General features: G+C 40.0%; 3 protein-coding genes across 4 annotated transcripts; 2 read left to right on the top strand and 1 right to left on the bottom strand.

Annotated features, from left to right (window-relative positions):
* Nucleotides 1-1448: 1448 nt before the first annotated feature.
* On the top strand, nt 1449-6288 carry LOC135642858 (uncharacterized). Its single transcript, XM_065159341.1, has 5 exons — nt 1449-2423; nt 3458-3494; nt 4564-4800; nt 4887-4934; nt 5771-6288. The coding sequence occupies exons 1-5, from the start codon at nt 2119-2121 to the stop codon at nt 6167-6169; spliced, it is 1026 nt and encodes a 341-aa protein (XP_065015413.1). The 5' UTR covers nt 1449-2118; the 3' UTR covers nt 6170-6288.
* An 837-nt stretch (nt 6289-7125) lies between these two features.
* Nucleotides 7126-10489, top strand: LOC135642820 (dolichyl-diphosphooligosaccharide--protein glycosyltransferase subunit DAD1-like). The gene is made up of 6 exons (XM_065159276.1): nt 7126-7265; nt 8265-8365; nt 8511-8558; nt 9952-10039; nt 10131-10174; nt 10260-10489. Exons 2-6 carry the CDS (start codon nt 8282-8284, stop codon nt 10341-10343), a joined length of 348 nt encoding a protein of 115 aa, XP_065015348.1. The 5' UTR covers nt 7126-7265; nt 8265-8281; the 3' UTR covers nt 10344-10489.
* A 491-nt stretch (nt 10490-10980) lies between these two features.
* Nucleotides 10981-16907, bottom strand: LOC135642709 (uncharacterized). 2 transcript variants are annotated; one of them, XM_065159075.1, is made up of 6 exons: nt 16635-16907; nt 15429-15623; nt 15269-15350; nt 12775-12891; nt 11559-11640; nt 10981-11380 (listed from the first exon to the last, which is right to left on the bottom strand). In XM_065159075.1, exons 2-6 carry the CDS (start codon nt 15545-15547, stop codon nt 11343-11345), a joined length of 438 nt encoding a protein of 145 aa, XP_065015147.1. In that variant the 5' UTR covers nt 15548-15623; nt 16635-16907; the 3' UTR covers nt 10981-11342. The 2 variants fall into 2 exon arrangements, with proteins under 2 accessions (XP_065015147.1, XP_065015148.1); XM_065159076.1 differs by lacking the exon at nt 11559-11640 and having other exon boundaries at nt 16635-16903.
* Between the last annotated feature and the right edge of the window lie 5546 nt (nt 16908-22453).

Here is a 22453-nt window from a genome sequence, read left to right as displayed (position 1 = left end):
AGAAAAAAGATAAATTCTCTGAAAAAATTTCTTGTAGAGTGCTCCCGTTTTCAAAAATTTTCAGAGTATTTTTGTAAATGATAACGTTGTTATTGTGCTTTCGATTGCCTACACCTCCATCTAGATAGGTTCCTAATTGCCTCCATCGTTGATCGCATATGTCGTGGGCAAAGACGACGAGGGTGAGGCATCGTTGGTCACTTGTGCCTTCGTCACTGAGGCACACAAGAGCAGGTCCAATAGGGACCAACGAGGTTCGTAGAGAGAGAGGCGAGTTCGATGGAGGTTGAGGGATATGTAAAAGTCGAGGCAAGTCCTCTAAGAGCTAGCAAAGATCATGTAGGCAATAATGGGTCCAACATGATAGAGGAGAGGGGAGGTAGGGCCACGATGCTAGTTGCTTGTGGTACGGGTGAAGATGGTAAGAGCTAGGCATGCAGAGTCGATGTAGTGGGAACCAAGGGAGTTCACGGAGACAAGGGCAAGTTTGATAAAAGCTAACGATGAAGGGATGTAGAGCAACGATACTGACTACCTATACCATGGGGGAAGACAATAAGAACGTGACACATAGGAGTGATTTGATGGATCCAAAGAAGATAAGAGAAAATGATCTTTTCATGCAAGGAGCCCAATGTGAAAACTTTTAAAAATGGAACACTATTTTTCTAAAAAATATTTTAATACGTGAGGTTTTTTCTGAGAATTTGTTAAAAATATAATTTGAAAACAGGTACATGAAAGAAAACAGAAGGGAAATAGGATAAAGCTGATGGAGGGGAAGGCATGCATGCATGCGTCAGATGGAAGCAGAGCCACCTGCGCCAGTACTTGTGCCCAACATCTACTGATATCAATCTTATTTGTTGGTTTTGTGTGTAATCTGGGTGGGATCCCACACATGCTCACTGGAATTCTCGTTGTCTCATACCACCATTCTCCTCTGCTACTAATTAGCTTCCTTTTCTCTCTCTCTCTCATCCCACTGCCAAAGTGCCAATCTCCATCTGCCCAACCTAAGCCATTTCCATCATTGATTAATATATGTGTAGTAGACTTTATACCGCCTTCCTTTCATTTCATTTCTCCTCTCTCGCACACACACACACACACAACACAAAGAGAGCATACTCCTTGCTTTCTCCTGTCCCACTGCCAAAGTACCAAACTCCGCCTGCACAACCAAAGTAATTTCCATGATTGATTTATATGTGTAGTAGGCTTCACTGCCTGTCTCCATTTCATTTCCTCCTAAGTGAGAGAGAGAGAGAGAAAGAAGGAGAGGGATTGATGCTCCTCTACTTGCTTTCTGCTCTCCCGACTGCCAAAGTGCCAATCTCTATCTGCACAACCAAAGCAATGATCATAACTGATTGATAAGTGTGTAGTAGCCTTCACTGCCTACCATCATTTCCCTTCCCAAGAGGGGGGAGAGAGAGAGAGAGAGAGAGAGAGAGAGTCATTTATGCTCCTCTGTTTGCTTTCTTCTCTTCCCACTGAGTCTGCTACCTTCATTTCCCTTTCCCCGGAGAGAGAGAGAGAGAGAGAGAGATGTTGGCCTTTCACACATCTCTTCTTGACTCATGACTTTGACTCTGTGAGCAAAAAGGACTAAGTGAGGTGTCTCCTCCGCCTCACTGTACTTGCCAAGCACCTTCCTCTACTAGGCAGGAGAAGGTGAAGAGGAGGAAGATGAAGACCATGAAATTTCTCCTTCTCATAGCCCTCTCCTTATCTCTTTCAGACTCCTTTTCCTTCAGTCTATAGGTGGATACATTCCAGCAGTCCTGCTTCAGTCCTCCACCATTCCATTGATAGCTCTCTTTTGCTCTGTCCACAGAAACGTATAGATAGTCCAAAGATCACAACTTTTGTGCTCCATCCAAACCCCTCTCTTATTCTCTGTCCCTGTCCCTGAACCCTGGTAAAACCCTAGAGTCCAAAACCATCTTTTTCCCGGAGAAACCAGTTTCTGCCGTCTATTTCCCACTCGGGGCCTCTTCTTGACAGCTAAACCCTAGAGATTCTGCTCGACTCAGCCATAAGGGGAACAGGGGGAAGAAGAAAGATCCTTCTTTTATGAGCATTCTTCTCTGTCAATGAGTTGGATCGGTCTCGATGTTCTCGGGGTGCTCGGTCTCGAGTCTGGCGGCGAGGTTCGCCTTCTTCCCGCCCGACCCACCGACTTACAGCGTCAAGAAGGACGACGGCGGGCGGCTGGCGGCATCTGGCGTCCCAAGGGACCACTCCATGGATGTCCTGGTGCTGGACACCAAGAACGGGAACAAGATTGTTGCGTTTTATTTGAAGAACCCCTGTGCCAGGCTCACAGTGCTCTACTCACATGGCAATGCTGCAGATCTGGGACGACTCTATGATCTCTTCGTGCAGCTTAAGGTCAACCTCAGGGTTAATCTGATGGGGTTAGTGGATTGTGTCGTCTATCACCAACGTTTATTTTGTTCCCTCTTGAATCAAATTTCCCTTGTTTTCTGCATTTGTTTTACTGTATCTGATATTTATTCTTTTAGATTGTCCTCTTCTTTGGGGACCCCAGAGAGCCAATGTATTGGTTATTGGGTGTTTCTTTTATGTTTTTCTTTTTGGCCACTGATTGCTACTGTATATGCAAGCATACACTGTCTGGAATAAGTTACTGTGTAGGGTTTTAGCCTAAAACTGTTCTTCAGATTCTTTGTCCTGTGAATTTCCATTTGTTTTATACACTGACTTCATAGTGCATTTTCTTTCATTTTCTTTTTCATGATGATCTTGGTAACTGAATGTATAGCTTTCTTCAACTCATTTCAAGTTGAGTATTACTGATCTCATTAAAGTCTGTATGCATTTTGTTCTAGGTCAGAGAGATCTGTGATATATATATATATATATAAGCAGTTTCTGTGCGATTAACCGCCATGTTTTGTTTTCTTCGTTATCTCTTCAAGTCTGGTAATACTACTACTTGTGATTCTGTTTTGTGTATATCGGTTACTGCACAATTACTACAGTCCTGCTGCGATAAAGGGTCCGCCACTGCAAACTTATATCAGGATTCAAGTAAAGATATTCACATTGCATAGTTGCTGAATTCACTTTTTCTTTTTGTGAAAATGAAACTAGACACTGCTTGTGGACTATGAAATATCATCTGCCATGTCAGTTGGGCTGTTAATGTAAGCTAAATGATTTCCAGGTTGATTATATCTAATGAAGAAAATTTGCCTTATACATACATTCAGATCTTGATCAGATGTCCACATGTGGAAACTTGATATAAATTTTCACTTGTGGGAGACAGCTCAATTTATTCATTCATAGATGATGTTTCTGATTCATCTATACATCCTCATTTACATGCTTATAACATGTGTTTTGACTTATTGTATATTCTTAGTTCTCCTTTTCATTGCTTTAGAGTTGTAATATAATGATTTTGTTTTCTTCTAACATGCAGATATGACTATTCAGGATATGGAGCATCTACTGGTAAGGTAAGCTATTTCCTTGAGATAAATGGTTTCTTGAAGGCAGTCTAAACTTGGCAGTGCCATTGAAACATTTCTGATCAGTATAACTAGTATTCCATGTGAACCTGTCTACTGTTGAAACATTGGTGCAATTGCTTTTGTTCATATGAACGTCAAACACTGCTGTAGAATCTTTTTTTCCACCTTTAAAGAAGTTAATTTCAAATACTTCAAAAAAGTATGAAACAATTTCTTGCAAGTTGGAAATCACATTGTCAACCGAATCAGATGTCACTATCACAAGTTAAGGCTAAGCAAACATAAGGGCAAGATAAAATACCAGATACATAGACGGGTAAGAACATTTCATGTAGTAGACTAGATGATTTAAGGGTTTTTTAATGTCAAACAAATAAATGTGCTGTTCCTGTAGATATTTGAACTACAGTTGATTCTAGCATAAAAGCCAAAAAAGGTACTAGTACTTGCTTCAAGCACAATGGCTGGTGTCTTTGTAAGCCTCAAATCTATTACAATTTTACTCAACTTCCCTTGGTGTTTTGCTTATTCACATGAATCTTTTTCGTTAATAAGGGAAACATAGCAATATCTACTAGCTTCAGTTGCATGATAAAACTGATTATGGGTTCAAATAGCTGATATCAACCTTACAGGCAGCGATAAGGATATGTGTATCTGGTGCCTGCCACCTGCAATGGTGGGAGCAGGTTGTAAAGTGATGCAATTTGAGATGAACTATTTGTCATGCTTTTGTAGTGTATAAAAATTTAAGCCACATGAAGCATTAATTGATTAACTCTTATCATTTGTTATTGCTTTCACTGGAGTCTTGGTAAATGCCTCAATGTGTAACTTGTGCAAAGTTCTCTCTGCTTACTAAATTCATAAAGGAAAGATGGTTTTAATATAGTAGTACATCAAACCTAAATCTTTGACATGAAGGTTGTGGTTCATTGGGTTAAAGGAAGACTCATTTCAATTCTTGTGATTTCATGTTTTTCTTTATTGCCTAACTTTATAGGTTTACACACCAGCTGAAGTAATATACTATGCATTTGTTTATGGTGTTTAGCCTAGTGAATACAACACATATGCAGACATCGAGGCAGTGTACCAGTGTCTGCAAACAGAATATGGAGTCAGTCAGGAAGATCTGATCTTATATGGGCAATCAGTCGGTAGCGGCCCCACATTGCATTTGGCAGCTCGCTTGCCAAGACTGCGAGGTGTAGTGCTCCACAGTGCTATATTGTCAGGACTCCGTGTGGTTTGCCATGTCAATTTCAATTTCTGCTTCGACATTTATAAAGTATTCCTCATGCTTTACATTTTTTTATGCCATGTTCTTACATCGATTGGCAATTTTAGCTACTAACTGTTGTAGCTTTTATGCAGAACATTAACAAAATAAAAAAGGTCAAGTGCCCAGTTTTTGCAGTTCATGTAAGTTCATTCTCTTAAATTCATGAACTTTCGTCTTTTATATAGTCAGTAGCTTCACTTCTTTCTGTTGAGAAGAATTTGAAAGTTTTCTATATGATTGCTTTGTGGCATTTAGATCTTTTAGTTTATATTAAATTATCAGTTGTTTTCCCATTTATCAAGTAAGACGAATCTATGTAATTAAAAATTCCCCATTTATCTGAAGTTTTGTTTCTCTAGTTGATGATAATGACTATATAAATTTTGCAGTGTAAGGTAGAAGTCCAGAATAATTAGCCACGATAAGTGCTTGATCACTATTGAAGAGCAATTACTAGTATGTTGACTAAAGGTCTGAAACAGCTTTCTTTTTATTTCCTTCTTCTACTGCTCATTTTCTTTCAGAAATATGTGTACCCAACACTTTTGTAGCTACCAAGTCAGATTCAACCCTAAGAATCTCCATGGCTTGCTCAACTAAGGCCCACGTAGCCATTTCATTGTGGCAATTAAGGCATTCACCTTTGAAACTAGGGTCAATCTTTTCATAGGTAGCTGCAGTGACACAAAAGAATCATGTTACATCTCCTAAACAATGTTGGGAAGTACTGGTTTGGAACTTTGAATTGTATCTATTCACTGATATTGTCTTAATTTTGTAGTGGCCACTTGGAGAATCTAGGCTCTGTTATGTATCTGTTGTCGATTGTTATCACAGAGTGTTGCTTTCATTTCTTATGTTTCATGTGAACTGATGCGATTTATCGAGAAACCAAAATGCAAACGTCAGAAAAATCACTATGACTGTTCCTGGTAAATAACCTTTTTCATTTGAACTGTTCCATGCCTTCTTGTAGGGTACCGAGGATGATGTAGTGAATTGGCTTCACGGACATGGTCTGTGGAAACTAGCAAAGGAGCCGTATGAGCCCTTATGGATCAAAGGAGGAGGTCATTGCAACCTGGAGCTGTATCCAGACTACATCCGCCACCTCCGCAAGTTCATTCAGGAAATGGAGAACATCACCACTGCAACCCGGCTCAAGAAGATCCGGCAAACTCTCAAGTCGCCTACAAAACCTGTTGCTACCACCAGCGCCGCCATGACAACGAGCTTCACTGCAAACTGCTGCTGCCGAATCAGATTTAGGAAACCTGACTTCCCGAGCTGTTCGAGTAGGGGATGCCCAACGGTGCAGTGTTCCAATGGGTCAGCATACCTGTGCAACTGGTGTTGTGGTGGAGATGGCCATTGATGGTGGTCTTGGACTTTGTACAGACTTGCAAAACTATCTAACCCCTTCTACTGTACTTAAAGTGTTGTATGAGAATTGAGAGCATAGGTAGTAGTAGTTCCATGCTGTTGAAATGTTAATTGATTGGTGTTGGTAGCAGTTTGCAATTTAGCATTGGTGTCCCAATGTTGCTAAAAATATCATGGTCAGTGAATCAGTACTATCAATCAAGCTTTTATGATGTGCACACTTCTGGACAGATTTATGGTACAGAGGAGGGATATGATCCATGGCAATAAGAGCTTATGATACATATAAACTATCTCCACTCATCTCTGATGATACTTGGATGCAGTTTCAGTTCAGGTCTCTTTTCTTGATCATTCATATTAGTTTTTATGTTTTTGTCAGAAACTCCCAGAATCCCAAAAAAGATGCAATTGAGACTTTTGGTCAATGTTGAATCTTTGGATTCGATGTATTGCAGTCCTATTTTATTATTTTTATATTTTTATATTTTTTATATATTTTTATCTGAATTTTTATATTTCTATCAAATACTTTTAAAATCTAAAAGGAAATGTAAAACTCAATATGAGATCTTCCAAGTTTGGAGAGTCAATATATGCAGTACTATTTATTATTTATGTAATTTAAACCTACTCATACCATAGCGAATCTCATTTTTACTCTCACAATCTCATAGAGAAAAATATACGTAAACTTTTCAATGTCTTGAGAATTTATGAAGCTGCAGTAGAACATAAATTTGGGAATATTATGGTTTGAAATTCTAATCCCTAACTTTTGGGATTTTAAGAACCGGCCGGGGAAGAACTCACGTGCACCGCAGGCCCATGGATGACTGAATAAAAGAACTTTTATTCTTTCACCCGCCTTCGTCGATCACCCCGTGCGAACCGAGTGGGGTCCAGCCTGAACCCCTCTCAAGCTTACATGCGTGTATACAGTGGGGTGACATGATGACGAGTCTGACAAGAATTGCTCCCATCCATATTTGCTACTAATTAAACCCTCGCTTCCTTCCTTTCTCTGCAGCTCCAGCGACCGGCGACACAGAGACGGCGCGGCCGATCTCCGTCGGCTCTTCTCTCGGGTTGGTCTCTCGTCCGCTCCCCTTATCTTTCATCTCGAAAGATAAATTTTGCTTTAGATCTTTGTTTCTCATTCGTTTATTGATCTCATTCGTATATTTTTATGCTCGAGAGTACGGCCTTAATTTCTGAGAGGGTTCGGTTCACGGGTCTCTTGCGACGATGAATGTTCTCGAGTTGATGTTCTATGTTTAGGAAAGCCCCTGATTTTGACCGTCGCTGATGCCTTTTTTACCCCGGAGATGATAAAAGGCTGGCGAGGCCAAAATACCGAGGACGGGTTTTTTTGGTCTGTATGATCTTAGACTTCGTATCGCGTTGCGAATGATAAGCATCACGAATTGACGACTCGATTGTTTGGCGATCAACATGGCAATGCGTTTTTGTTCAGCCCATGTAGGGAGTGCAGGCTGCTGTGTAGGGATGATTTCATGTTTATTTGGCATGTTATTAAAGAAGTCTAGGGCTTATCTTAGAGTACATCCAAGACATGAAATTTATCAAGCATAAGTACTTCATCATGTCCAAAATCAAAAGTTCAGTCATGGAATTCTAGGGTGATTAATACAGATTATACTGCAAAGGGAAGGTGGAGGAGAACCATAGAATACTTTATAACAAAAGCTTTTATGGCTTTTAATTTTACTAGTTATTATTGCCCTCAGCTGCACTTGGTAATGGGAGATTAATATAACTGATCCTGGATGGTTGGAACCTCTGGCTTGCTTGTTGCTTTATTTGGATATCTTAGACGGTTTACTCCATAAGTGTACTTTATGTAGTATCTCACCGGCTCCTTGATCCTATGTTCTGATGAGCTGCAAGTCTAGGAAAGTTTATAATTTTCAGTGACCAGCCATTTTTCTTTTAGGAATAGTAAAAATTATTGTGAATATATATATATATATATATATATATATATTTGTTTTAGTGTTGTTTCCATTCTCATGTCTTTAGTGAAAAACTGATGGTGTTTTGTTTCTTCTGTTTTCACATTTCAGGAAACCAATTGTTGGGAATGGCAAAGTCAAATACGAGCGATGCCAAAGTTCTCATTCGCTCTCTGCGTTCAGCTTATGCTGCCACACCAATTAGTCTCAAAGTATATATTTTTTTCTTTCCCCGTGCACTTGTAGAAGTACAACTTTCTCTTCTAGCACAGTCGACTTGATTTTCATTTCGGATAAATTAGTGGAGATTGAAGCTGCAGAATTGACTTCTCTTTCCATACATATGCATATCTGCAGATTATCGATCTTTATGTGGTTTACGCAATTACTACAGCAGTAATTCAGGTATGAGAAAACAGCTTTCTTAATTTGCATATCTTTTCATCATGGCATGAAAATTTACTATGAATCTTATGATAAACCAGTGATTTCAATAGGCGTTCGGGCGCTCGCCTAGGCGCTCGGGCGAGGCGAGGCGAGGCCCGAGCGCCTCGCTTCATGTCCAAGTGCCTCGCTTCAATGAGGCGTCGCCTAGGCGCTCGCCCGAGCCTAGGCGTCGCCTAGGCGCTCGCCCGAGCCTAGGCGTCGGGCGCTTCGGGCAAGCGCCCGGGTTAAACCAGGTGACCGAACCAATGTTTTACGTCTGGTTCGGTCTCCGGTGCTTTAGTTAGTTCAATCGGACCAACTAAATCACCGATAGGCTCCCTCACACGATTTCCCCGACTTCCCCAACCCTAACACTCGCGATTTGCCATCGAGATTTCTTCTCCGCTGTCGCTACTCTCTGCTACTGCTACCACTGTCGCTACTCGCCGCTGCCACAATCGTCGCTCATCGTTGTTGCCGTCGCTCACCGCTCGCAACTCCTACTCCCGCTATCGCTCGTCGCTCCTGCTCTCGCTACCACTGTCGTTGTCTTAGTAGCCTCGGTCTTCTCACACTTTTCTCACTATACTATTAACAGTATATTAACAATATATTCCTAACTGTATACTAATAATAATATTTTTATTTATTAGATTAATAATATATTATTTTTATTTTAATACTATTAATTTTTTATTTAAAATTATTGTTAGGTTTCAGAATAAATGATAAGTGTACAGAGCAACTCAATAGATTTGATGTAAAATTTCATTGTTTTGATTTTTGAGATTTTTTATTAATATGACATTGTGATTTTGTACTCGATTTTCTTAATTTAATAGTATATTTTTTATTTAAATAATTATATTAATTATATTATATATTTTTATATTTTAGCGCCTCGCTTCGCTCGGGCGAGCGCTTGAGCGAGCGCCTAGCGCCTTGGGCGTTTTTGAACCTTGGCGCCTTTTGGTGCTTAGCGCATTTTAAATCACTGTGATAAACAAAGAAGCAGTATTGACTCTTTGCTTGTTGAGAAAAGTATTAAGTCCACATCTTTGAAACTATGGTGGAGAAAATTCAATGCAGTAATTTTGTGATGAGTTATTGTCATATTAAGCAAGAAATGTGCACAGTGTAGTGTCACATTCTCATAGTCATACAGTTAGATGATCACTGAATCGACAATGTGGCTAAACTGACTAACATAAACTAAGTAGGTTGGTTTGGCTCATCTTTGCTCATTTAAGCCTTATGAATTCAGAAGCGCATGAGCTTAATGGCTAAGTTGTCATTGTTTAACCTGTGTAATGAATCTCTGTGTTATGAGTCTTAGCCCTTTGTGTGTTTTTGATCTTGTATTATGCAACAGGTCGTGTACATGGGAATAGTTGGATCGTTTCCCTTCAACTCTTTCCTTTCTGGTGTTCTTTCCTGTGTAGGGACAGCAGTACTTGGAGGTACGACCAATTCCTGCATCTCATTGAGGAAAAGAAGCTTATAACGCTTTTGAAAAATTGAATACTATCATTATTATGTTTGATGATGCAGTTTGTCTTCGCATTCAAGTCAACAAAGAGAACAAGGAGTTTAAGGTAACCACCAACTCAGCATATAAGAATCATATTAGTCTTCGAGCTCCATTCCTAAATGGTTCTTCTAACAAGGAATTGGTTGCAGGATCTACCACCCGAACGGGCTTTTGCTGATTTTGTTCTCTGCAATTTGGTGCTCCACCTGGTGATCATGAACTTTCTTGGATAGACGGAAACCAACATGAAAACTTTACCATTCCTTCCAAGTTGGTTTTTGGTGGACAAATTCTGTGACAGCACAAGTTTTTGCTTCCTATGATAATTAATATATGTTGCTACTCGAGAAACATTATCAAAATTTTCTTTGCCTTTGAATGCTTTGTGTTTTTTCCAAGGTTTCCCGAGCAGTTAATTTTGACATCACCAGAAGCATGTTTCCCATTCATGATGATAGGAATAATTAATATTAAAGTTTAATATAGATTGGATCGATCAAAATATTTATATATTCCTTTCGATTTTTTCATATGTTCAATTTAATTAGTTTTGCACAGTGCTCATCCTCACGACTTAGCGTCATATAATTATTTCTTATGTCAAATATACAGTGAGGGGGATGTTAGAGTTTAATATAAGATTGTCCTATTTCCTATTAGTTTAAGTCGTGGGGTATGACGATCACCCAATTATATTTTGCGGGGGTTCTTAGCTGGCAACTCGTTTTTATTATGATCTTGAATTGAATAATCAGCATTGTGCTCGACATCTTTCTTTCTGCATCAAAATCCTATTGATCGCCATGTTTAAGAACAGAACTTCATCAATGATTTCTAATTGATCACAAAAACGGACGTCCTTAACAGAACTTCATCAATGATTTAGATTTATTCGATGGTGTAACCAAAAAAATGCTAATACAAACTATCTTCTTAATCATCTTGTACTCTTCGACTGCACAATACACACTACAATCACAAGCCGCAAAGTCCAGAAGATGATGGTTCATCTCATCCACACACACTCGTAAACCCGTAATATAATTGACCGATGACGATAATTGCATAAGCCTGAAAGATCAACAAGAAATTTGACAATAACTCTTAGGTATGTATGCTTTGTTCAACAAAGGAGTTGCTACTTTCTTAGGGCAATTCATCGCCGTGAGCTTCAAAATAATGCAGAAACTTGGCTCATGGAGGCAGTTGCGATGAGCACTTAGCCGCTGCCATCAAGTTGTCCTTGTGAGAGAAGGTGCGCCATGTATTGCTGCACATGACATGTTCGTGATGAAGATGCATCAGAGACCAGCAAAAACGAGAATCTTGGAGTTGCAAGGTAAGGTGATTCGAAAGAAAGAAAGAAAAAACAGGACTTGGTTAGACAAGCATGTGAATAGCTACAAATATTTTCCCTATGCCTGCAAAAAGATTAATCTAAATAACACCTGCAGCATGTTTATTTTCACACCAGCAGACTTCTTGAAGATGCATGAATTCAGCATTCTTTGGAATCACCATGTAAGAAAGCTACATGGAGAAGAACCAATTGCAGGTTATATATGCTCATGATAAGAACTTACTTCTCGTTAACTTTTTTATCTAAAATAAAACTTGAAGCCATCACCTTTCGATAACCTATAGAAACTCCAAATCAAATTTTACACAGTTCCAGAATAAGTAAACCATCAGAGTGACAAATAAAAGAAATCCGCAAGTGCTTGTCATGCCAGAATATGTAGATAGCTAGTAGTATTCTCCTCAAACAAGGATAGGGATTAGTATCACATGTGGTTGTTAGTAAGCTCAAACAAGTCATACTGGTCTGTGTTTGTCATAATTACAAATCTCCTAATTAATTTAATGCACAAACCTTGCTAAATTTCATACACCAGCTTAATCAACCACACAAATATGTCAAAAAGTGGCATTGAAAATAACAATTCGTCAGTCTGGCTTGCTATTCCACCCTTACCTCTCACAAAAGTGGTCTGTCATATCTGACATGTTTTATAATGCTGCAACCACTACAACAATCATTTTATGATGTTGTGACGGTCATGATTATACATCTGAACAGCCTAATTATTTTTAAGATACCTCTCTTGCCTATCACATAGTTTGTTAGAAGTCCTGCTCCAACATATAGACCACTAGTTGACCTCATTTAAGTGTTCCTTTGATGCACTACAATGCATCTTAAAACTTAAATCACGTCAATGTTGTAGCTTGTTCTTATGATCACTCAGTATGTAAATATCAAGGTTTCACACTCTGAAAAGTTTCTTTGATAAAAATTCCTCTGCATCTAGCAACATATGGATTCACTTTTCAACAACTGAACTAGAAAGTTTCATTCCCCATGTAAACAATGTTAGATTAGACTGGTCAAAATCTCCCATGCAATAGTTTATTCCTTCTAAGATTTGCTTGCTTCAAGTTGGAACAAGCGTATATATAAAAAATTACAGCTTGTAATTGATTGCCCTCATTTCAATGATATCAATATTCTTTTATACATATTTAAATTGATATTCAGTAGGAAGCTTTAACCAGTTTATTACATCCAACAAAAATGCCTCTGGATGTGAATGAACATGGAGATATATTATTATCTGCAAATATAAAGGGGGAAATTTGAAATGAGTAATTTCTATAACTTACAGCATGGTACGCATATGGAGGTTTTCCCTGGCGCTCAAAATGTTTTGCCATGATGGAGAACTCAATTGGTCCCCATTCCTCTTCTTCAAAGCAATTTCCAAGAGCCACCTTGTACAGCTGACATTTGCATGAAAAGACTTGATATCAGATCCAGTGTAACCTAATCCTTTTTCATCAACCCAAACTAACTACACCCAAATTAATTGTATAACTGACAAGGGACTTAGATGAACAAAATAGAGTTAAAAAATAAAATCCATATTTTGAGTGAAGCCTAGATGGCCTCGATAGATGACACTCCATAGGACATGTAGCAGGAAACCAAGTTTCTAAAAGGTTAAAGGTACCTTTGTTCAAACTTAATACGGATCATTAATACTTAGGGGTTCATCACCTGTGCATGCAGACTGTCGCCTAGTGGTGAACATGACTCTGAACATCTAAATTATACGAATTACACTCTCTAACTTCTCTGACATATTTGCATTTACTAATAAGAGTTGACATAAAGACAGATACATCTCTACTGCATTATATCTCGTCTTATATCTCTTGTTGTCCTTATGTGGCAAGAAATGAAATTTCAAGATATAAAAAAGAAGCAATAGATCTTCCAAAGTTTTCCAATTGCTTTAAAATGTTCAATTTCCTGGATAATTTTGAGAATTTTTGAAGCATAAATTTACCAACTACAGTACAAAAATTCCACAGCACATTTGTAGAGCTAAATCAAACCAGAAAAAGAAAGTAGAAGTGAGTGTAAGTTTGTTTTGTTAGTAATTACCTATTTGTATAGGATCTGAAAGTATGACAATCTCATCATGTCAACTATAACAATAGGAATTCTAGCACCTTTTTCTCATTACCATAAGACCATTCTCATGGAATTGCATACGAAGCAAGTCAGATATTACATCATAAGACAATTGAACTAAGGCAAGAGAACTAGTTAAATCAATAAGAAAGAATAATCCTCCAATTGTATTTTAATCTTAGTTCTGTTCAATTTTTAGACAAAATTGTGCCAACTGTTATTTCTATTAGCTTACTAAAGAGAGGTTAATCATCATGTGCCCACTTAAGAACATAAAAAGAAGTTATAGAGACTGCCTAGAATAAATTTCTAATTAATAATTGCATAAAAATATTGCAATTCAAGTGTGATTATTACATAAAAATTCAAAAGTTGTTATCCCTGGTGTAATCATGAGGACTTAGACTGCATTTGGAAACATATTTGTATTTTTAATGTGCATTTGGAGAAAAGAGTTTGAATGAATGTGTAATTACAAGATGCCTTGAGTATTTGGTAAACAGTAGATGAAAACTGTATTTTAAATATGCATTAATATAAGTATTGTTCGACAAAATTATATTTCAAAAGTCCATTGAATATTATGTGACAAACTTATCAGTCTAATATTTTTGATATTTATTCAAAAGTGAATATATATACTATATTTAAATTAATAAGTAAATAAATAAAATAAATAAATGTATATAATCTTACAAAAAAATTTCATATGGTCCAGATATATAATAAATAAAAAATAATCATATAAATGAATGTAAAATAATTTTTTCAACTATATAAATAAAATTCTACATTATAGAAGATATAACTCATGTTGGTTTCTTACTAAGATATGTGGGCAATCTTGTGATTTTAGATAATGTCATAGGGTACTTTGGGAATTTAAACAATTACATTAGCATTCTGCAAATGCTAAAATGCTAATGCTCTCCTGAGGTAGCATCAACATTTTAGCATTTGCAATGTGGCATCCAAGCCAAATATGATATGAAACAAATTTATCAAAACACCAATTCACATTTGAAATGCGTACCGAGCCCTCAATGCACATTTCAAATATATTCTCAAACACACCCTTAGTTATAGTTTCAACGATTAATTTCAGGTTCATTTAGTTCAACAGATAGATATGGCATGTGGTCATTGATAAGGCAAATCAGCCATGTCAATCTTAATGCAACTCATAGTCAAAATTTTCAATAGGTTACAAAACTTTCTTTTTTGAAAGGGTAATTGGTGAACGTGAGATTCGAGCCCAAGAACTACAATATTCTATCAAAATCTTTACCAACTAAGCTAGCCAGCACCTTCATCAAGTCACAAAACTCTTTTTTACTTATTCCTTAGCAAAAGGAATATTGTTTGTACCATATCCAAATTAGCACAAATAGCATGAAGTACTCTGAAGTTTTAACACACTACTACAAAAAATCAAAGCATAAGCCTAACACTTGTACCATTGGTATATATCTACAAAATCCATGGCTTAAAAGAAGAAAAACGATGTCATTTTGCAGCTATCTCGAGTTTTAATAGACACTCTATACATGACAATGACAATGATAACAAGAGGACTGTCATCAATTCTCAAGAAAGAAAATTAATACTTCATACAATCAACAAAACAGCTAGAAAAAAGAACAAAGATTAAAAAATAAAAACCAAAGAACATAAACAAACCTTTGCAGTATCTGTCAAAAGCTCGATGCTGGCTGGATAAGCAGCATAGTACTGGTCAGCATTAGAGAATCCTGCCCTCTTTCTACACGATTAGGAAAAACGGATATCAAAAGGTTCTAGAAGGCTCTGCAAGAAAGAGGGAGGGAAAGAAAGGCAGTACGTGTTGCTTGTATAGGCATAACTAACGAGAGTGACAAAGCAATAGAAGCCAGCATATGACACCATTCGCCGAAACTTTTGGATCCGCAAGATTCCCTTCCATTGCTCATAGAGGTCCATTAAGCAAAATGGGGTTCAGGAGGCACTAATATGAGATAGAATTTTGCTTCTGGATCCAATGTCTTTGGTGTTCAAACTTACAGAAGGAAATTAAAACATCAGTACAATCAACAGTGATAAAGACCAAAATGACAAATTGAACCCAGAATAATAAAATCAGAAAATAAAAAATACAAACCTTCTAACTTTTGTATGACAGAGATGTACTTAGCAAAATTTAGAAAGAGAACTCCAGGCCTTATTGAGTGTCCACCAAGTTAGGAGGGAAATTTGTAAAGGTTGTCAAACTCAATTTCCTACCTAGGATTCTAAAGGGGTCAATAAACTCAGATCATAGAACCAAAATTTAGAATCGTAAGATCCTACAATTTATACAAGATTATTAAGATCTACACATATACTTAGAGAAATTTATAATAATCTTTTGTTGATATTTAGTGAAACTCAAACGTTCTAAAGTTAAAATTTTGCATTTTTATTAAAGTGAATATATAATTTACTAATATTATCTCTTTATAATTTAATTGTTGTGTTTTTTTCTTTCAAGGTTTACAGTGACGGGATTGATCTCTCCTTTATTACTCAAGAATGATATTAAGTAAAAGAGGGATTGTATTAGTGCTGACATCTCTATTGTAATAATTGAAGAATTTTGTATATTAGTGATGATAACTGTAGTAGATATTTTGAGTTATCAATGTAATTAAATATTTTGGTTTCTTTGAACTGGAGAACTGTAACATTGTTTTTTCACTTATACTCAATCAATCCCACTTCAATGGTGAACTATTCACAGTAACATTTAGAAAGAGAACTTATTTTTGCTCTACCAAGCATCACACCACTATATTTTGCTCTTCTACGAACACACCGTGTTGGTCGCTGAAAACATCAAAATAAAACATGATGTTCTCTAAGGAAGTTTCGTACCAATTTTCATTTCTCAAATGCTGTCTAAAACTGTACCAAAAAAACCAATGGGGATAGGCAGGCAACGAGAGGGCCAGGGAGGAGAGGAGAGGAGAGGAGCGAATAGGAGAGGGAACAAGAATACCGATCAGGAGCGGAGGAGAGGAGAGAATAGTACCAGGGAAGAGGTGGCTCGGCCCGCGGCAGTGGCAGATGAGCGATGAAGCAGCGGTGGAAGAGCTCAGTCGGCGGCGACGGCAGCAAGAGAAGAAAGCGTGGCGGCGGAGCGGAACAGAGACATAGGGGGAACGTCGTGCAAGGGCAGCACGTTGACTACAAGGATAGGGCGCGGGTGGTAGCCTCGACGGCGGCGCGGACGAGGAGCGGGGCGAAGGAACCGAGTGCGGAGAGCCCTGGAGGTTGAGGGCAACCTCACTAGCTGTTGAGCACACAAAATGACGAAAACGCCCCTTTTCCGAGAGGTACCGGTAACAGCTACATGTGGGGCGCGGCGCATATGATGGTAACCGCACGAGTCCGCGCGTCGGTAAGTGACGCGACGTCCAAATGTGCTTGGTGGTGGAGGAGGAGCAGCGAATCAGATCCGGAGGGAACAAAATGCCATCAATTTGTTTTTCTTTAAAAAAAAACCTGTGCTAAAATTTTTAACCGAGGGTTACAAAAGCAGCAATGCGGGAGTCACTATAGTCCTTAAGAGAAGCCACCGAATCGGTTCACTATACCATTAGTAGTCCGAGAAATGATGACTATCAACAATTTGAAGTTGGGAAGAAAAATAATATATAATATCTGATAAGATATTTTTAAGTAACCATGGGGAGCTTTAAGTTGTCTTAACAAAATTAACTAATTCAGGATAGTACGTGATACGGGATATTCTGGCACTATCCTCGTGATAACACTCAAGGTTGATATGGTGCACTGCTCGACGTAACACTTCGGACTTGGACGGGACGACTGCTTGCTCCCGTGCTGCCCGAGGCCATATTGGACGGCGTTGCATAGTATAGAGGCACTATGGAAAGCTTGGAACAGTGCCACCTGCTCCTGCGCTGCCAGAGGCCGTACAAAACAGTGTCGCATGGTATAGGGCCACTCCAGAAAGCTCAGAACTGCATCGCCTGCTCCCACACTGCCCGAGGCTGTGCAAGACAAAGCCGCACAATGCAGAGCCACTCCGGAAAGTTTGGAACGATGCAGTATGGTGCAGATCCATGCAGGTCGGTCGGTTCCCACATGGAAGGTATGAGCCGACCGTTTGAAGAGTCGATGGCCATTAACAGATTATGTACGATCGACCTTTGTTCGTAGGTATAAAGCCAACCTTCTGACCAGCATCAGAGTGGGACTTCGAACACTCAAACTTAACACCCACCACCCAATACTAACTAGCTTTAGAGGGGTTGAATCGGGAAATCCCCCTCCTAACTTTGGCCTGTGTATATAAACTTGGCGAGGAAGGAGTATCAACCCAACGAGGGAGGAAGAGCAACTCCTTGATCTACCTTGAATCAACTCTGGAGGCAAAACCTGGACCTGACCACCCTTGTCTAAGTAGCCACACGGGCGACTCTATACATTCGGGATCGAACCAAGCCGTGATGACCCATTTACCATGGTATAAGGTTGTTCAATATTTTTGGCACTAGAAAGAGGGCTCGATGTGAACATCCCAGAGAGTAGCCACCTGCTGCTCACCTGACCTTCGGGTTCAGAGGGTAGCTCTCCCTTCCTCTAAACCTAGAAGGGAATGTTAGGATCAAGAGCACTAAGAGGGGAGGGGGGGTGAATTAGTGCAACGAAAATCTTTCGTCGGTTAAAACGATTTTTGTACGATGAAATCTGATTTCGATGAAAACCGTTTCGGAAAGATCTTTTAAGTTGAGAGCAAGCGGAAGCGTAGTTGATATAAAGCAATAAAGGTAGTTTGTAGTTAAGATAAAGAGTAGAAAATAAATGCAAACCGAGATTTAGAGTAGTTTGGTCAATCTTGACCTACATCCACTTTTGGCTTCCTCCTCCGACGAGGTCACTGACGTCCACTAGAGGCATTCCTTCAATACGCGAAGGCCAACCACTCTTTTACAGCTTTTCTCCCTTTGATGAGCTTAGGAGACAACCCTTATAAGTTTTCACTCCTATCTTGAATGATCAATACTTAGAAAGAAAGAGGGAGAAGAACTCTAGCTTTACAATACTTTTAAGCTCTCAAATACTCAGAATAAAAATAAGCTTTCGGTTGTCCTTTCATGCAGAAAGGGTGAGGTTTATATAGGCCCCAATCAGTTTGAATTTGGAGCTAAAAAGTGTCCATTATCATATTTCCGGGGTCCTAGCGGTACCATCGCCATAACTGGGCGATACTATCGCCTGTTATCTATCACTGAGCGGTACCACCGCTCAGTTTAGGCGGTACTACCGCCTAACAGAGCTCGGAGATCGAGCTATGGCAATATCACCGCCTGATTGGGGCGGTACCACCACGGGCAGTAATAACTGTCGATGGTACCACCGCTAGCAGTAATAACTACCGGTGATACCACCGCCTAATAGGAGCAGTACTACCACCCAAAATTCCTGGGAGATCGAGTCTCTTGGGCGGTGCCATCGCCGGCCAAGAATTCTGGGTCAGAATGGGCTAATCCATTCAGCCCAATTTGGGTATGCCAAGGACCCAGTTAGCCCCAGATTAAGTTAATAAGATCACCTCCCAAGCCTAACTTAATCTATATGCTAATTATGATAATTAAGACATCGATACTGTAGATCGTGTTTCGGTGCATCAATTGCTTCTTCCGACGAGCTTCCGGCGAACATCCGACGAACCCTCGGCGATGCTCCGGCGGACTCCCGGCAAATTCCTGGACTCGCGACGATCCTCTTGACGAGTTCTGACGAGCTTCTTTGGCAAGCTCCTAGACTTCTCAGATTATTCCCACAGAACCTCCGACGATTGTTTGGACTTCCGATGAACTCTCGAACCCCCAACTTGATCTTGGTCTTGACTCCGGCTTAACACCTACTGCATCCTTCATAGTTAATCTTGTACATTTATCTTAACATATGGATTAGATAACCAAATGACAATTGACTTAATTATCAAAATCTGAGATTCAACAAGGAACACCTCGGTCGCAACCCTAAACCACTATTGGAAGTTATTCAATGACCCTGGGTTCTTGCCTCTTGGGACCAACACAGGCTAGCTTCATGTCTCAACCGAGGTGTTTCTAAGCCTCACCCACCAAGTCTAAGTGCTGGCAAGGATGATGCAGACTATCATCCCCCTCATTCCCCAACTTGCTTAGTAAGAAGCATCACCCCAACTATCATTGCCGAGGGACCGTCTGAACCCCATCACCGCACCACGGGAGCCTTCTCCAGTCGGCTAGTAACCCAGGGCTATGAATGACAATCCATCGGTCGAGGAGCAATCGGGAGGCCCAAGACCAATGCTAGAGCGTAGCACCCTTGGTTCATGATGCATCACCTCGAGCTGCCTCGAGCCCGATGCCTAGATGAGGTCCAAAGAGAGTTCCACAAATCGAAGGAGGAGCTCAAGGAGGCCTCCTCGGTAGAGTCCCCCTTTGTGCAGGAGATCCAAGACAAACCAATACTCTTTAACTTCTGCCTCCCCACGCTCGAGGCTTACGAAAGTGGTTCCAACCCGACAGAGCATATTGCTACCTTCTAGGCTCAAATGGCCCTATATGGCACCTTTGATGCCCTAATGTGTCAGGCATTCCCTACCACTCTCCGAGGCCCAACTCGGATGTGGTACAACCAGCTTAGGCTGACCTCAGTTTCATCTTTTGACCAACTTGCAAGGGATTTCGAGCTTAATTTCTTGGCCAGTGCATGGTCCAAACCATTTGCGGTCATGCTCCTTGGTTTAAGCTAGAAGGACGATGAACCCCTTTCTCACTTCATCACATGCTTTAATGCCAAGATTCGAGGAGTCCTTGATGTCCACCCTTCGCTAATCATATAGGCATTCCTGATGGGCTTGCGATCGTCTAGATTCTTTAGGTCATTGGTCGAATGACTGACGGTAACTATCCTCGAGATGCTCCAATGCATAAATCAGTACATTGCTATCGAGGCACTAGTGGGGGGAAAGCGCGAAGACCACAAGAGGCTACGCATGGAGCAAGCCCAAGGGAAACCCTTAGGCCCACCAAGAAGGAAGCTCGACCAACCTGAGTCATCACTCCTGAGGCCCCCTCTACCACCCTTAAATTCATCTAGAATGGAGATCTTCCTCTAGATCAGAGAGAATGGGCTCCTAAGGGCACCCAACCTAATGAAGCCTCCGTACGAGCTCAAGGATCGGTCTAAGTATTGTTTGTTCCACCACGACTACGATCATGACACTAAGGAGTGTCATGAGCTAAGGAACCAGATCGAGGAGCTCATTTGTAGGGGTTATCTCAAGTGCTACATCAAGAAGCCATGGTTATCTCCCCCGTGCCCCCATGGCCTGGTGGCAAAATAGATTGATATCATCATCAGCGGCACAACTTCCAAAGGAGACAACATGTTGGGGCATAAGACCTACACATGAATTGCTATGGAGAAGCATCCTAGATGGTGGAATGAGCCCGAGATCACCTTCTTTGTAGGGGAAGCCACACCCTGATCATGATGATGCCTTAGTGATCTCGGTTAGGATCACCAACGCTTGGGTTAAAAGGATAATGGTGGACACCGAGAGCTCGGTCGATGTCCTACACCTCGATGCTTTTTAGAAACTCGGCCTAATCGAGAAGGACCTCACTCCTATGGCCTTGGTCCTCACTAGGTTCATGGGGGATTCCATCTCTTCCCTCGGCACCACCACCTTACTGGTCACCATTGGGGAAGAGTTGAGGTCTAAGATCGTGATGGTTACCTTCATGGTGGTCAGGCACCCTTCAGTATACAATGTCATCCTCGATCGTCTAACCCTTAATAAGTTAAGAGCTATCATCTCCACCTACCATCGGGTGGCATACTTGATGTCAACCGCTTCACCGGTCCAAATTATACGGATTGACTCCACAACTTGAGAATTATTCTCACAGCGGAGAAAATCGCATATATCCTTGATATAGTGATGCCTATGCCCGAGGAAGGGGTAAGCGAGAATGAGATCGCTCACTACGTGAAGTACATAGATGACTCCACTCTTGCTTAGTGTTACATGTTGAGCTTCATGACTCCTGAGTTACAAAAACAACATGAAAAAATAGATGCCAGATCCATTCTCCTACATCTCCACAAACTATTTGAGGAACAGAGAATGACTCAGCGATATGAGATATACAAGAGTCTCTTCCGCGCTACGTGGCTGAGGGGACACCGGTTAAGAACCATGTCCTAAAGATGATTGAGTGGATAGAGAAACTCACAAGTCTAGGAATGGTCCTAGAGGATAGCATGTGTATGGATCTTATGCTTCAGTCTCTACTAGATTCTTTTTCATAGTTCATAATGTATTTTAATATGAACAAGCTTGAGGTAACTCTCCCTAAGCTCCTCAATATGTTGAGAGAGGCAAAGAGCACTATTAAGAAGGAGAGACTAGTTCTCTATACTAGTGAGACCAGAAAGAAAAGAAAAGTAGAAAGTCCCTTAAGAAGGGCATAGGCAAGGGCAGACTGGGTAAAGCAAAGTTTGCTAAGAAAGACAGACAAAGGCCAGTGCTTCCACTACGATAAAGATGGGCACCAGAAGAGAAATTACAAAGAGTACCTTATAGAGAGGGCGAAATAAAAGCTTAGAGAAGCTTTAGATACATTCATGATCAGTCTCCAATTATGAGAATTTTGTGATAGTGCATTGGTATTGGATACTAGTATTGCTTATCACATTTGTAATTTATTATAGATTTTAGCAAAGTCAAGGAGATTAACGAGAGGAATATTGCATAATGGTTTGTTTATGCTAGATACTACTCAACATATCATAAATGTAAGTTTATCCAAGAGGAAATGA

Source organism: Musa acuminata, chromosome BXJ3-7 (assembly GCF_036884655.1).
Source record: "Musa acuminata AAA Group cultivar baxijiao chromosome BXJ3-7, Cavendish_Baxijiao_AAA, whole genome shotgun sequence".
Lineage (NCBI taxonomy): Eukaryota > Viridiplantae > Streptophyta > Magnoliopsida > Zingiberales > Musaceae > Musa > Musa acuminata.
This window is presented reverse-complemented; position numbering and strand designations above follow the sequence as displayed.